This window comes from Semicossyphus pulcher, unplaced genomic scaffold (genome assembly GCF_022749685.1).
Source record: "Semicossyphus pulcher isolate SPU_LCO1_2020_fin unplaced genomic scaffold, fSemPul1.0.p SCAF_20, whole genome shotgun sequence".
NCBI lineage: Eukaryota > Metazoa > Chordata > Actinopteri > Labriformes > Labridae > Semicossyphus > Semicossyphus pulcher.
The window spans coordinates 22,552,376-22,568,169 of NW_027211694.1; the positions used below are offsets into that span (position 1 = coordinate 22,552,376).

General features: G+C 44.0%; 1 protein-coding gene across 1 annotated transcript; it reads left to right on the top strand.

Annotated features, from left to right (window-relative positions):
* The first annotated feature begins 4,022 nt into the window (after nt 1-4,022).
* caprin2 (caprin family member 2) lies at nt 4,023-14,477 on the top strand. The gene is made up of 20 exons (XM_069671361.1): nt 4,023-4,253; nt 4,324-4,386; nt 4,469-4,555; nt 5,494-5,732; nt 5,868-5,950; nt 7,608-7,721; nt 7,817-7,857; nt 7,949-8,179; nt 8,399-8,440; nt 8,525-8,653; nt 8,780-8,864; nt 9,982-10,031; nt 10,130-10,237; nt 10,316-10,417; nt 10,505-10,645; nt 11,396-11,540; nt 11,645-11,821; nt 11,986-12,044; nt 13,761-13,815; nt 13,906-14,477. The coding sequence occupies exons 1-20, from the start codon at nt 4,023-4,025 to the stop codon at nt 14,475-14,477; spliced, it is 2,754 nt and encodes a 917-aa protein (XP_069527462.1).
* The last annotated feature ends 1,317 nt before the right edge of the window (nt 14,478-15,794 follow it).

The following is a 15,794-nucleotide window of genomic DNA, read 5'->3' on the forward strand; positions in this document are numbered from 1 at the left end:
TTGACTTGTGACCTGTCCAGGTGTAACCCCGCCTCTCGCCCAATAGACCGGGATTCAGGAAGAGGAGCATCAGGGATGATATCTAACTCACTGTTTATTTAAATGTTAAGCTCCCTTGCTTAGTGTTCTGTAGCGATATCATGTCACGGTCATTCTGTGTAATTAACCATGCTAGCGGGGAGGGCTGCAGTAACATGCATAGTAAAGTAAAGTGTGCTAACGTTAGCCCGCAGCCGTAGGCTCTGTATCTTTTTTTAAACTCACAGTGGCCCTAAGACGCATTATTGTGAATCAATATTATATTGTGATGGTTTGTTCAGGTCTTTAAAGTCTGTGTTTCTTTTCCACCTGTCAACTTTCCCTCTCTTCATCATGACCTGAGCGTGAACCTTCTCTGCTCATTGACACACAGTTTCCTGTTACACAATCAATCTGAAAACTGTGTGCACCGTTCTGTACTGCTCAGGGTTAGTGCAACGTTTGTCTCATGTAGAGACTTATGTCGAACCCTCAGCGGTGATATTTTTAAGACCCTGTGGTATTAAAGAGGCAGTGCACTAAAACAAAAGGACACCACTGTTTCCGTTCTGATAAACTTTCTGCTACTGCCACAAACCCCGTCACATGAATCTTACTTCCTTAAACGTCTCAGATGCTAAACCTGCTCATTCACCTTAAAGTCTGTCGGTTCGTCGAATTACAACGTTCTCTTCTTGCTTTGAGTTTTTGCTCTCGAGCTTCGACTACCAGCACCTGCCTGCTACACTTTGTCTACCAATAAAGCACTGAACTCATCCTGCATAACTGCTCTGACTGCATTTAAATCCAATCCCGCATTCAGTCCTGACGAATTTACACGAAATGTCAACACAACAGAAACATCTTGCATACAGGTCATGTGTTCAGCTTGCTCAAACACAATAAACACAGTGTTCTGTACTCACCAGCCAACGCTGATGACTCCAGTTTAATGTGTGAACTTCTCTAACTGTGACTTTATCTTTTACTTTCTACCAGAGGAATGTGATCCTATAACATTTCTGGTAATGCTCCACCTCTTACTGACAGTCGACTGATACAGTCTGATATAGTTCTTTTCTTTATTTACTTCCTGGTCAGATAAAAAGGCCAACACTTTTTATTTCACACACGCATACAACACATTTGTCCGAAATGTTGTATCACTAACTGCTTCATCATTACTAACAGTTATTATTTACAGTTTGAGCCCTGGTTTGGTGACGCAGCGCTCCTTCAGGATGTTGTAGCGGTCCTCCACCACCTGAGGGCACAAGAGCACCAAACATGTCAGGAGGGCTCACAAAGAGGAAGTTTAACAGATGTTTTATTTCCCTTTAATCTGTCATTCAAAAAAGTATTTATCCATCCATCAATCATCTCGATATCCTGTTCGGGGTCGCAGGGGGCTGGAGCCTACCCCAGCTGGCATTGGTCCACCTGGACAGGTAAATGTATTTATATGTAAATAAAATGGGGAATATTTTTGTTGTCCACGTTTTGGTCTCGCTCAGTGAAAGGTTTTTCTCTGTCGTTACTTGTGATTGTACGGGAGAGGATAAGAGCTGCGTGAGAAATCTTTGTGATGTCTGATTTTCAAATATAAAATCCTGAAAGTTTCTGAGTTTAACTCAAAAGTCTGACTTTAAAGTAAAAATAAGAGATTAAACACAAAATGTTGTTTTTAAAGTGATTAAACTCAGAAATATGACTTTATTTGCAGAAGTAAATAACTATAAAAAATGAAGACAGAATTCTGTGAATAGTTTATTTACATATTGTCTTTATTCTCTTCTGCAAGTTTAACTCTTGATTTAAACTTTATTTATACTACAAAACTCACATTTGCCTTTTGCTCATATTTCTATAGAAATGTCAAAGCAGTTAGAAAACGCAACTAAAAATAAAAAGAACTTAAACACCTTTTCGGGACACTCTACGGAAGCCCTCTGCATCCATACATTATATTTAATCCGTTTTCCTGTGATAACGAGTAGTTACCGGTTGTTTTCTCGAGATCTCGACTAATCTATCTTGAGATAACTAAGCTGCAGCACCGAAACATCAGCTGATCATAACTCGTATCCCCAGAGCTGCAAAAGCACCAAACAAACAGAAACAGGCTGAACTGACCTCGTCAGTGTGGGCGAAGGCAGCATGTCCTGCTCTGTAACATCACAGTGAGCAGCCTGTTGGTCTGTTTCATACATCGACAGAAAATTATCCCGTTATCTTCAGAAAACCAACGTTGTTATCTCGAGATAAATAAGTCGAGATCCTGAGAAAATGACCAGAAATAACTCGTTATCACGAGAAAACAGAATAAATAAAATGTTTGGATGCATGTCCGCTTAGGGCTTCCGTAGAGTGTCCCGAAAAGGTGTTCTTTTTATTTTAACCTGACCTCTATATGAAATTTAACGACCACCTACCACTTGATGCTGGATGTCAGGACACATCTGCAGAAGACTCTGGGGGATGGATCTGTCCCACACAAAGATCTTTTTTTTAATGTTAAACTGTAAAAAAATGTTAAACTGTTAAAATGTTAAGACCTGGTGGAAGTTTGTTCATTCTTTTGATGAAAAGAAAAAAAACACCTGTTTTCACAGACAATAAGTAAGTAACTTAAAATAAATTATCCTGGCAAATTTTTTTATTTATTTTTTTACAACTTTTTGTACAGATGTACTTTGAAGATTGTACTGGATAAACATTTCATCACTTGTCCTTAATTATTCTAATACAAATGTTTTAATTATAAAAAATGTGAGCATTATTTATTGTATTTATTTATGTAGGCTACTTGTTTATCTTTTGCATTTTGGGAATAAAGTTGAACTTTAAATATTATTAGCCTATCAGAGGGGGAAGGGTTTATTTGACATTCAAATTTGTCCTTTAAATACTATATTTAAAAAAATCGTATTCCTCTTATTTTCCCCTCTAATGCACGGACCTTATGCTCTTCCATACAGGTGATAAAAAATGATATGAACTCTTAGAAAGTGGATAATGACATTAGGTTTTTCCTCACTTGCCCCTCTGGGCCTCCGTAGAATGTGACTTAGCAAATGTAAAGAATATTGTAATATACAGATTGTGTCCCTGATTCAATAATCCAACACACCGCACCTACTAAGAAGCATGATGTGCTTGTTGTTTTAGTTAATTAACATGAGTATTTTTGTGGTCGGGGTCATGTGTGACAGGTGACCGAACCGGATGTGGTGGTGATGGATTTGCGTCCGTGCGCTCGGGAGGGTATATAAAGGTATGAGCGGACTCCGGCGTGGCCTCTGCGAGCTAAACATCACAGTAGGAGAGGGGTCGCTCAGTTTCGGGGTTAATCGGATGTCCGGCGGCCGTCCTGAGAGGATTTAACGCGCACGAGTCGAAAGAAGACACGAGGTGGGTCCGCTGTTTTTGTCGGCGTGGAGTGTGTTTATAATAAACGCTGACGTGGTTGTTGATTAAACTTGAAAAATATAGTACGAAAGTTTGGATTCTGCTCCCATAAAGTAGTGCCTTGTCATGTTTGTATATTTCCAGCAAAGTTAAGTTGAGTTTTAACTGCATGACATCTGGGCTTGATTGCTACATGATTAATCCCGTGGAAAAGCTTTAATTGCTAATTATTTCCTGCGTAATTGCTTTATTTCCCGTCATACAAACATAAATCTCCACCCAACCCTGTCTGAAAGCGGAAATAGCATCACGTGCACGCAGGGTTATTTAATAGTGAAATAAAGAACCACTGTTCGTGCCTGGTGTTTGTGTTTTCAGCTGCTGCGTTCATGATTGATCCAGAGAGAGCACGCTGTTTAGTAGCCGATATAAATGCACTGTCACGGGGTTGGCTGCTGCCCAAACTGCGCTGAATCTATCTCCATCTGTATTCAAACACTCACCAAACACCTGCCGCACTAGTCTCTGCTGCAGCTGCACAGTTTGCATGTCGAACAACTTAAATGTGTCCTTCTACTTCCAGTGTGGAGCTCAACATGGTGCAGCTGTCTCCCTCCCCTCCCCTGGATGTCACCCCTCCACCTGAGCGCTCAGAGGAGGGGGAGGACAGACAGGAGGGCCCAGTGATGGCTGGAAGCCCGAAGGTGGGCTCGCCCTATGGCCTGAAAGCCCTGGAGGTCTCCACCACCTACCAAGACTACGAAAACTACATAGAAGATGGTCTCATCTGCCTCAAACACAAAGTCCGCAACCTGGAGAAGAAGAAGGTAGGAGGGGGATGGAGGGAACTGAAATTAAAAGAAGCAGGTGGATTTTCTGATGTCTTGTTTCCCACAGCTGAAACTAGAAGACTACAGGAAGAGGCTGAACCGGGGCGAGTTACTGAACAAGGATCAGATGGTAAGCAATGTAATCGTATTAAAAAGATGATCTCATGAATGTGTTTGAGGTGCGTGCTTATGGGTTTCCCCTTGTTTTCCAGACGGCTGTGGAAAAGTACGACGAGGTGCAGCACAACCTGGTATTCGCGCGGGAGCTGAACAATACCCTGGACAGCCTGACGCAGAATGTAAGTCGGACAAAGAAAAGTGAGTCCACTAAAAGTGTGTGACAACATTACAGAAAGGAATCCTACAGAGGTAGACCTTTTTCTTAAAGAGGAAGATGATATATTTTTTTAAACATAAACAGACGTGCCATCGCTCACTTCAAAGACACCAGACTCCATTGATAAAATGTGTAATTTTACCTCATAGAATTCATGAGTTGCTCGTCTACAGCTGCCTCAAGAGCTGGGTCTTATTTCAGGTGCTGCGTCATTCTAAAGACGCGGTCTATGAAGGACGAGTCATTCGTAGTCTGTGTAGACGCTGAGGCCGAACTGAAATGAGACGGTCTGGTCTACGGAGGATTTCCTGTTTGCGTCACCAGCTGTTCCCACTCTTACCCTTGCACAAAGCGCCGCTCCTGTCGCCTAGCAACAGGTCGCTAGCTAGCTAATTAGCTATCATAAGTAACGTCATGCAACTTGACCTATTATACCAAAAACGTTTACATTCAAAGTGTATTCCTCGGCCGTTTAAGAGTCCGCCATCTTGTTTGAACTGGCGCTCAATGAGTCTTGGGATACGTTGGGCTGCAAAGGATGCAGCGGATGGCTCCTTCGTGGCCCGGGAAAAGGAGGACTCATTTGTCGGCCGCATCTGAAGGAATGGGACAGCCTTCGACCAGCTTCTGTGACGCAATCGGCCTTCAAATACGCCCTTCGAAGGATGCAGCCCCTGGATTGGGACACAGCTAATCAGTAATTTGTGCTACAAAATCTTGTTTTGTGACATTCTGGGAAAATGATAATAAAGTTTATCAATAATGAAGTTAGCTGAAGCCCTACATGGATGTGGTTTGACTTTAAACAAACGTAATTCCCCTTGGTTGTCTCTTCACTTATGGAAAGCAAAGAATAGGATCGACTTTCAATCTGCTCCTTGAATCCTCCTGCTGCTGCAGTTGCTGAGAGCCCAGAAGAAGGCGGTGAAGAAGGAGCAGACTGCTAAGATGGAGGCTGAGAGGAGGCGTCTGAGCACTGTGCTCCAGGTCCAGCACCTCCTCCTCAGCCTGCAGCAGGAGCACGTCAGGAGAGACCTGCTGGCTGGAAACAACCAGGCTCCCCACGTCCCCGCCCAACAGCTGCAGAGCCTGAGTCAGCTCGCCTCCCTGCTGGGGGTCCAGAGGGACAACAGAGTGAGGTGGGTGTTAAAGATTTGCTTCCGGTGTTGGAACATGCTGCATGTTGAATTATTTTTGATGATGCAACAATCTCAAACACACGTTCAACAGTGTAAAGAGGACCTCGTGACCCTCCTCTCTTCACTGTGTTGTAGTTTAGAGCAGCAGATGGAGCGAGCGGCTCTGGCCTACTTGGACCTGCTGGATGGAAATGACAAACCAGTGGCTGGATCCACATGTGAGTAAATAAACTTAGAGATATGAGCTGAATGAGCCCAAACACTCATCTAATCATGCTCATAATAATTTAAATTCCTCTTGCTCTGGGAGCATATGGAACATTTGAAATATGACTCATTACTGTTGTCGATTTCTCATTGAAAATTCTGAATGAGTTGCAGTGAGGAGTTGGTGGCTAAGCTGGGTCAGCTGAGCGTTAACCCGGGGTTTCAGTGTCACGCTGGCTCTCTTTTAACCTGGCTAGGCCACTATTGTAACTTACTCTGCTGGTCGGAACCAGGTTATGTTCAGAGTCTCTGCTTTAAAGCAGCTGTATAGCGCCGCCCTTTCATTAAGAATGTCCTAACTGATGACTGTATATATAGATGGACGACGCGCCTCCATCTGCTCTCATTGTGCGGAATTGAAGCCAAAATAGCCCCTGTGATCAGCGCTGCCTTCTTGCGATGGTGACGTCATTTGGAGCCAGAGTCTGCGCAGTAGAGATCGGCGGGTGGCGCCATCGTAGCCACTTCCGCTAACCAAAACACACACTTAACTTACTGAAAAAACGGCAAGGATCCCGCACGCCGGCGTGTTTAACAGCAGAACAGCTTCTCTGTGTTGGTCTGAGGTTAACGTTCACAGGTATGTAAACTTCAATGACTGTAGTGATTGTTTTAGTTACGTCTCCTCTCGCTGGCCGTCCTTCACTCTGCTGACGATGCTCCGCGGCTTTTATAGATCCTCAGCTGAGGTTATAGGAAAATGTGAACTCTTGGAACGTAACATTACGCATGTAAAGAGACAGAACGAAGCCGTTCAGGTACAGTAGCACACACTATGCATTGATTCATGGAGCCTATGCATTCAGTTAATGAGGAATATAATGATGAATATAATATGACCCCCCTCCTTCAGTCTCCCACTCGTTTTTATCAGTTTGCTTCAGGTGAAAACGGACACTTTAAATATCAGCAGGTCATCCATGCAGTGTAAGAACGATGAAGACGCAGCAACTTAAAGATGCTGGATCATGTTTTTTGTGCGGTGTCCAAATATCCTGCGAAGTCCGTTTTACATGGCTTGTTTAAAACACAGATAATAAAGGTGATTAGTTTGTAGGTATTAAACGGATTAAGCGGATTGCTTTTTTCATGAAGTGAAAGAATCCGACCGAACTGCATTTCTGAATATACAACTGAAGTCATGTGTCATTGTTACAGGCGAACTTTGAGTAGTTGTTCCATTAGAAATAAACGGGCGGCACTAAGAGCGATTGTGTGGTGAAAAGAATGTGTTCATTTACTGCTGCATTCCTCTCTTGGCTTATTGCAGTTAGGTAGTTAAAAACTTGTTATAATCATCATCGCATCATTCAAACAGTCTGACTGAAGCGGACAGCCGGTGATCGCTACTTTTTGTGCAGAAGAGGCGTCACATGACGGGTAAAACGCAGAGATTTCAGAAAACTGTCATTGGTGAAAAGTGTTCCACAAGGGAACAGACGAGCATTCAGATATTCATTGAGGTTGTAAACAAGTTAGCTGAACTTCTTTGGAAGATTAACTTTAAAATTCCCCAGCTGTCCAGTGTGAATGTGAATAACGGTTAACAAACCAGAAACCAGAGAACTTTCTGTGGTTTCCTTTTTTCATTGGCTCGTATCTTTTCAGTTAAGCTGCTGAAAGAGGAGCTCACCAGACTGTTGAACTGCAAATACTTCAGTTGTCTTCCACCTCCACCCAACAAGCCTCCAGAGGTGCTACTGAACTCGACCAAACACGGCAGTAAGAACATCAATGGTGCAAGAATTTTAACGCCGAACCCTCCGTTCTGTACCTGCTGTGTATAATCGCATGTCTTTCTCTTTTGTTCCCGTCAGCCACGTTAAAGTCCAAACCAAACGAAGCTTCAAAGAAAGAGGTAAGATAGTTTTATGCATCTGTATTTCAGTGCTGTGTGTGGCTGTAAGCATGCTCCAGGATCCACTGATGCTCTGTTGGTGATATGGCAGTTTTTTAACAGACTGTACCTGACTGACATGGAGACTCCTCCTCACTCTCAGAACTGGAAGGAGGACTTCCAGGCCATGAGGGAGCGGGAGCCTCCGGACAGTTGGGATACGGAGTTCTCGGATGGAGCCAAATCACCACAAGCTGGAGTCCACAAACCTTGGAGAGGAGCTGCAGCTTTCATCCCCAAAGTCCCCGTCACCAACAAGAAACAATCTGCTGACTGCAAACAGGTGAGGTGCAGATTGTGTGGTGGCATTGAGGTTGGCGTAAACTGCTCTCTTCAGAACCACCAGACTCCATTGACAGAAACTATAATTTTACCTTGTAGAACATGGGAGTTGTTTAGCATTTTACAAGCAAAATGTAAACATTATCTGGTTCCTACTTCTATAATGTAAGGAAGGACATTGACCTCCACACAAATATTTATCCATGATATTCTCCCCCAGAGAAAAGAGAGGAGAGCCAAAGGAGAGCCACATGCCAAGTTGGTGAGTTTAAAACAGTCATTTTAAAATGCATCTCTCTACACGGAGGATAAACGACTTACAAACTCTCCTTCTCACTCCTGTCAGGCCGTTCACATGGACATGCCTGTAGAAGTCTTCAACTCTCCATCTGCCTTACCCAAAGACCCCATCCTGAGGAAGCAGCACCTGGAAGACCTCATGACAAAGATCCACGGCTCCTTCAGCTTCATGCAGGTGGAGTTTGAAGTTTAAAACCCATGAACATTTAATTAACCACCCAGTGCAAGATTAGCTGTGGTTTAAAAATGTATTCAGCTTTAACAATGTTGCTCAGGTTTTTTAAATGATTGTCCTGTTTAGGACTCTCTGCTGGATGGTGAGAGCTCCCCCACTAAAAGCCATCCCAGACTGAAGAGACGGACGTCTGGATCTCCGTCTCCTCTGGGTAACTCGGAATAAGTTACAAGCTTTAATTTGTGCTCACAATCCCAGCTTTCACTTATTCTGAGTTAGTAATTTAAAGTCAGTTGATGGAGTTTTCTTATTTATCGTGGACATTAATATAAAATTGCTTAACTGAGCTTGTTTTAGCTGCGTAAGTGGAGGGAGCTGAGGCATGGCTGTGTCATTCGAATTAATCATCCGATGAATACGAACCTCGCACTTAAGACCTCATGGTGGCTTTTGAGGAATTCAAACGTCTAACAGACGGTTCATAACTGGTTTCCCAATCGAGACATCCTACTGACTTGTTAGCAGATGCCTTGACTGTCTGTCGGATGGGCTGCCATGAGATGTGATTTAAGATATTCACGGTTGGAGAAGATGCACGCTGCTGACTTTGGTGATCCAGTGACCTCCTTCAGTATCATCACATTAAAATCTCCTCTTGGTTTGACCTCAGCTGTGTTTTGTGCTAGTATTGACATGCTAAAATGCTGAGATGGTAATTATTGGGAGCATATTACCTGTTAAACATGTCTGTCTTGAGGTGAGGACGGTTGACGGTGAGGATATACATTCATGGTTTCCAGATGATGAATTTCCTCCTGAGCCAACATGAGGTTCAAAGTGTCTTGATGTTCTTTGGTTTGAATAACATTGCTATGATAAGTATTACATTTAACCATAATTCCAAAATGATATACCCTAATGACTCCCTGACTTCCTCTGTTACCACCATCAAGTCCAAGACTTTGGTTTATAACTGAATACCTGCAAATCTCCAATTTCCACAAGACTCAGTTTGACTCAAATTGGTGCTTATTAGCTGTTATTGGCATGCTAAAATGCTAAACTAAGATGGTCAACATGGTATGCATTTTACCAGTTAAATATTAGCATGTTAGCATTGCCATTTTGAGCATATTAACATACTTATTATCCTGGTAGGAAGCACAGAATGCAGATATTAACAAGAATGTCAGAAAAGGTATTGACCTCCAAAAGGTACCGGCTCTTTATGGGAAGTGTACTCAAGCAATCAACTCGTACAGGCATCTGTCTTGTCTGATATCCTGATTAATCATCTTTTCTTTCTCCTTTGTCTCTAAACTAACCAGCACAAACTAGCCTGGGAAGCCCAGTTGAAATCCTGCCCAAAGCAATGCATGTAAGCTGCACTTTCTTTATATGGGTCATGAGTCAGTTCTGACTGAAAGTGAAATATTTCTTGGACTTGTCATCACTCCATCCTCATCCCCCACTCAGTCCACTCCACTGCCTACCAGGCTAATGGAGCGCAAAGCCAGTCTAACAAATGGAGATCAGTGCCTGGAGACCTGCGACCTGGAGCTTTCCTCAACGGAACTACCTCATGTAAGATTCGAGATGTATGAGATGCAACAGATGTTTAGACCCTACAGTTCTAAGTGGTTAAAGTGGTTCTGTCTGTAGGAGCCAACGCAGTTTGCAGAGAGAAAGAAGTTTGCTTCACCGCCGCTGTACCGCAGGGAGTCGACCATCACTGTTAATCTAGAGGAGCAGAGCCGTCCTCGTGTAAAGAACCCACCTTGGCCATGTCCACAACGATTTGAAGTGTCGTCAAAAAGCTGTGATGTAACTTTTAATCTCTCTGTTCCCCAGACACCGGTAACTGAGTCAGGGAAGCAGTCACCCTGTAATGGGGTTGCATCGTGCACCTCCGACCCCTCTCAGGGCCAGAATTTCTCTACACCCCCCACAAGACGAACTCTGGCATCTGCACAGTTTCAGAACATCCCATCAGTAAGTTCTACCAAAGCAATGCTTCGTCCTCTCTTGGGTGTTTTGTTACCAGGGCCCAAAGAAGCGGCATGATGCGAACTACTTCCCCATAACTTGGACCCCATTCAACATCCAATCATAGGGTAGTGTTTCTTTTATTGTAATCCATCCAATGTGCGAATCATGGTATGTACAGTATGGTAACCGTAAACGGATGTCTGCATATTAATGCAGAATCTAGGCACGGGACGAGTTCATAGTCAAAATTCTAGTTGCCAACAAGTTGTATGCAGAAAAAAGCGTTTGTATAGAAAGCGGTAGAGGTGGAACCCGTAGGGCAAATTGCAATCCAGAGTCCATCAGCTTTTATGAGACATTAGTCTTTAAAAATATCTCCATAAGACTGCCAATATTATTAAGGTGGTAGATGTTTTCTCCCAATTCCAACTCCATTCTTGTGTCTCAAGTTGCTAGTTGGACTATAAACAATGAGCAGCACATGGAAAAGGAAGTGTTGGACCAGATCTCTGCTGGGTGTACTGGAAGCCCTAAAATATTGGCCACCAGTGCCTAAGGCCATGTTGTCGGTAGTCTGAAGCTAGTTGGTTTCCAGAAGGAAGTGTGACAAACCCCAGGAGCCGTTGGCTTGCTTGTGCTGATTAACTAGAAATGCTCAATGACCTCATTTGTGTCCTTTCACAAACAGAACAAATCTCATGAATGGGGCCACTTTTTGCCACTTCTTGGTTGTTGATTTTCTTCTCGCTGCAGGTCTTCAAGGTGAGTGCCTCCTTACCTCAGAATGGGGAGTTGGACTACAAATCCGATTCTGCAGTTTTTGCTGAGCCCATGTACACCACTGCCAGTACCCAAACTCCCCCTGAGTTTGCACCCCAGGAAGACGAACCTCAGCCGGGTATGTTGCTCAGATTTTTGGGTTCCTAAACTCTCTTGAACCACATGGGCTGTACGTCAACTGTGAATGACTGGGACCCATTTTGTGCTGCATCATCTCCGTAGTGTACCAGTCAGATTATGGGACGGGTAATGGTGGACAGATCTCTCTGTCCCCCGGCCAGTCGAGTGGTAGCGTGGGTCGATCTGGCCAGTCGTACTACAACAGAGGATCTGTGAGAGGTATGGCACGTGGAGGCAAGGGACTGGCACAAAGCTTTCGCTCTTCTGGTTGGTATCGAGGTATCTTTCCTTTTCCTCTTCTGGGTTTTTTTTCCACACCTACATTTTCCTGTCCTTTTGATCTGTTCAGCACCCAGGTGTTGTAGGGTAGTCTTATGACATCATGGTAAGAAATGAATCTTGGTGAGAGTTCTTGCTAAATACTGATTTCTAATCCTCAGCAGGACCCTATGTTCCCCAGACTCATTTCAGGGACTCTGGCCCGATTCTCTACGCTGCTCGAGTAAGTAAATCCCTTTGTACACTGTCTAGTCAGCTGGCTTGGGATTGAGGAAATACAGTGACTGATGTCTTACTGGATTGTCAGCACTGTGCCGCTATAGACTAGAGTTTGCTCTTTAGAAATGAGGCAAGATAAGGTAGCAAGTGGTATAGTTTGCTTGGCACAAGGATGAAGGTTTCTTTTCAAGAGTGTGAAGGATGGATGGTGAGCAGCGGGTCATGCTCACTGTGGCACAATTAGGTCTTTTTAAACATAGCTTGGGATGATTAATAGTAATCGTAGCCGGACATTGGTAGGAGTCCCAGATTCAAAGGTCTGGATAAAGGCAAAGTGACCTGAAGCACTGAAATGGAGTGGACCCACTGTTCTGTTGAACATGACAGGAGGAAGGGTGGGCAGTGGGCTACTTTGGAGGATGACTTGATATTTGATCCCATTATTGATTTTCTTTTTCTTTACTTTTAAATTGTTGGGAAAGATTTTGTTGGGCAGAGCCAACCCCTGCCCGTAGGCCCGTAGCCAATGCTAGCCCAGTCATTGGGTCTACTGATGGACTCAGATAGCTTATCCAAATTTGGGCCCAAAGAGTGCTTCTAAGAAGTAGGCGAACCCAGCAATTGTTTGGAAGTCTGGAGTTTGTCATTTTAGTTGTCGCCATTTTTATATATTGGAGCCAGAAGTGACCATATTTAGACTACTGGATGGATACCCTAGAGGTCAAGTTCAATGACTCCTAGCAGACTACTACCAGTATCCAACCAGCCTTCAAAGCAGCCATTTTGGTTGTCAATATAAAAGGCAATGACAACTTGTGTCTGGCTGTGAACATGATTTTATTTCTGTGGGGTATTTTTGCAATTAGTTTCTTAGCAGATCGATTTTTGGAGTCTGTCTCAAGTGGTCGTTCAGGGAATTGCAGTTGTGGAATTTGAGCTGGATTTTCAGCCCCGGAGGTTACAGCTTGATGGCTCCATATTAATCCCCATGAAAGCTGCTCACTGGGTGCATATTAGAATATTCAGGCTTATTCTGAGTCCAAAATTTCAGAAGCAACAACAATTAAAGTCATGCTCTGTTCATGCTGACTTCACACACACACACTTGACCCTTCGCTAAGTCCCGCCCCCCTTGGTTACTGTTGCTGTGCCTGCTTTTGCACCAGCATGTAAATAGTATGCCGTTTTCAACTAGAACAGTGACGGATGTTCCAAGAGAAATGATGGCAAATTTCAGGAAAAACAGTTCCCAAATATAAGAAGTAGACAGAAAGGACGACAATACACATTTGTAGGCTAGTGTTGAGCTTTTGCCTCGATTTTTAAGTCCTCTTCATTCTCATCGGTCCCATGCAAGCGTCAGGCACCCCATGTCTTGACAATTCATGTTAAGGACAATCGTATACAGGAACAACAATGTTCTTGCACAGCGGGGTAAGTCAATGTATTGTTTTATTTAAAGCTAATGTTTAGTTATGACTTATAAACTTTGAGGAAATCTGCTGTCGGACTTGCAGATTCAATATGCACACCGTTACGGCATCTGAAAGGTCGACAGGCCTCCCGTGCCTAGTTACGGTTGCTAATGAAGGATTGGACTGTGGCCGTTCAAGGGAGGGGCTTAGCGAAGGGTCAATTCTTCTTTATTACAACTTGCGTCTCTTAAGCAAATCCAATTTTGTCTCTATGCATATGTTCTACTGTATAATTGTTTTCTCAGGACTCTGGATACCATCACAGCTACAGACGTGGAGGAGGAAGGCATAACTCGACTGGTAATAACTTGAGTTTTAAGGCCCAGGTTTAAAAATGCCAGAATTCGTTTTTTTTTTTTTTATATATTTTTTGTCTCGACTCTGCATTAGCTTGGAGTGACTCCTCCCAGGTGAGCAGCCCAGACCGGGAGGGAGCCTTTACAATAGTGGACTCGGGTCATGGGGATTCCCTGTCAGTCTCCACCATGGAAGTCCCTCTCACCCCCCACGGCCACCACCACCCAACCCTGCTCCCCTTGCAGCTCTACCAGCTCTCCCAGCCACTGCGGGTGGCCTTCACCGCCTCTCGCACCGCCAACTTTGCCCCAGGGAACCTTGACCAGCCTATCGTGTTCGACCAGCTTCACAGCAACCTGGGCGAGATGTACGACACCCACATCGGCCGCTTCACCTGCCCTGTCAATGGAACCTACGTCTTCATCTTCCACATCCTGAAGCTCGCCATTAACGTACCGCTCTATATCAACCTCATGCGCAACGAGGAGGTGATGGTGTCCGCGTACGCCAACGACGGGGCACCGGATCACGAGACCGCAAGCAACCACGCAATCCTGCCGCTCTTTCAAGGAGACCAGGTGTGGCTGCGGTTGCATCGTGGCGCCATCTATGGCAGCACCTGGAAGTACAGCACCTTCTCTGGCTTCTTGCTGTACCAGGATTGAACTACTGACGACAAAGGACCCTCTTCATGGTGATCAAACTGACATTCCAGTAATGTGCTCAGGCTGCATGCCAATGCCCTTTTTCCATCTACAAGCCGATTCAAAACATAAGTTGTGTGAGTGGCCAAATGATCTTATACTCTCAGCCATTATCTACCTTTTGATCGGGGACTATGACTGCTACTTGATTCCCCATGTATGTGTATTTCCTGACGGTGGTGCTCCCCGGGTACTGATACAAGTACACCTTGGCCTTGATAAAACGCCTTCTTGCTGTAAATCGTTGTAAAGCACGTCACCTGTTCAGCCCGCAGGTCACTGATTTCAGTGAGAACTCTGATGCACTGTTAAGACTTTGTGCCTTTTTGTTTGGAATGGCTTTGGATGACTGACGAGATAGTAATGAACTGAATGGATGAATCATAACTGACTCTACTATCAGCACTTTGAGCCTGAATGCATAGGAGCCCAGCATCGAGCACTTTGCTGTGTGTGAATGTAAAGCTGAGGAAGGACTGATTGTGTTCTTGGTGGTGGGTGTGGTGTTGAACACTTGAGGCCAAATTATTGCACTAACTGACTACTGTGGAGAGATGTGGTCCCTTGATGTGCATAAATAAAAGATGAGCAGTGAAGTTTGGGTTCCTTATCTTGATTTTTAGTCATGCTTTTAAAATAACGTGTCATTGCATCTGTTCCTTTCAGCTCTCTACAATGTATTTGCATTGCTATGTATTCCTGATGCCGTAGGACTGCACCGCTAAAACAAACATCTTAAATTGTGAAGGTAAACCAATGACTGAACTGCAATGAAGAGAAATTGATCAACATAATTTGGCCTTAGCCTGGTTTCCAACCTATAATCGTAATTGGTATAGAAACAAAAGCTCATAGCATTTTTCATTCCATATGATTTAGACTGAGGTCTACTGCCATGCCAGCAGCTTTATGAGGCTTTGGGCTACATGCTAACATCAACATACCAGCATATTTACATGACACAAATATTTGGCACTGCATTCCAAAGAATTGGGTGCAGTTTGCATTTAACTTTCTTGTAAAATCCTGCTGCCTGCACCAACCATAATACAACTGGATTGCAGACATATTGTTTGTGGATTCAGGCTTGTAGCGGCTGATGTAGCCTGAAGCTGCTAGCCTGCAGCAGAGGTGAGTAGCTGGCTACATATATCTGATTAGCTCAATTTTGTCTTATTCCACATAGCTACCCTTAAAACTTTGTTTCTGAGCCTCAACAGATGCATGAAGTAGGTACTCCAACACCTGGCAAAGACTTAGGCCGATGTTAAGTTCCCC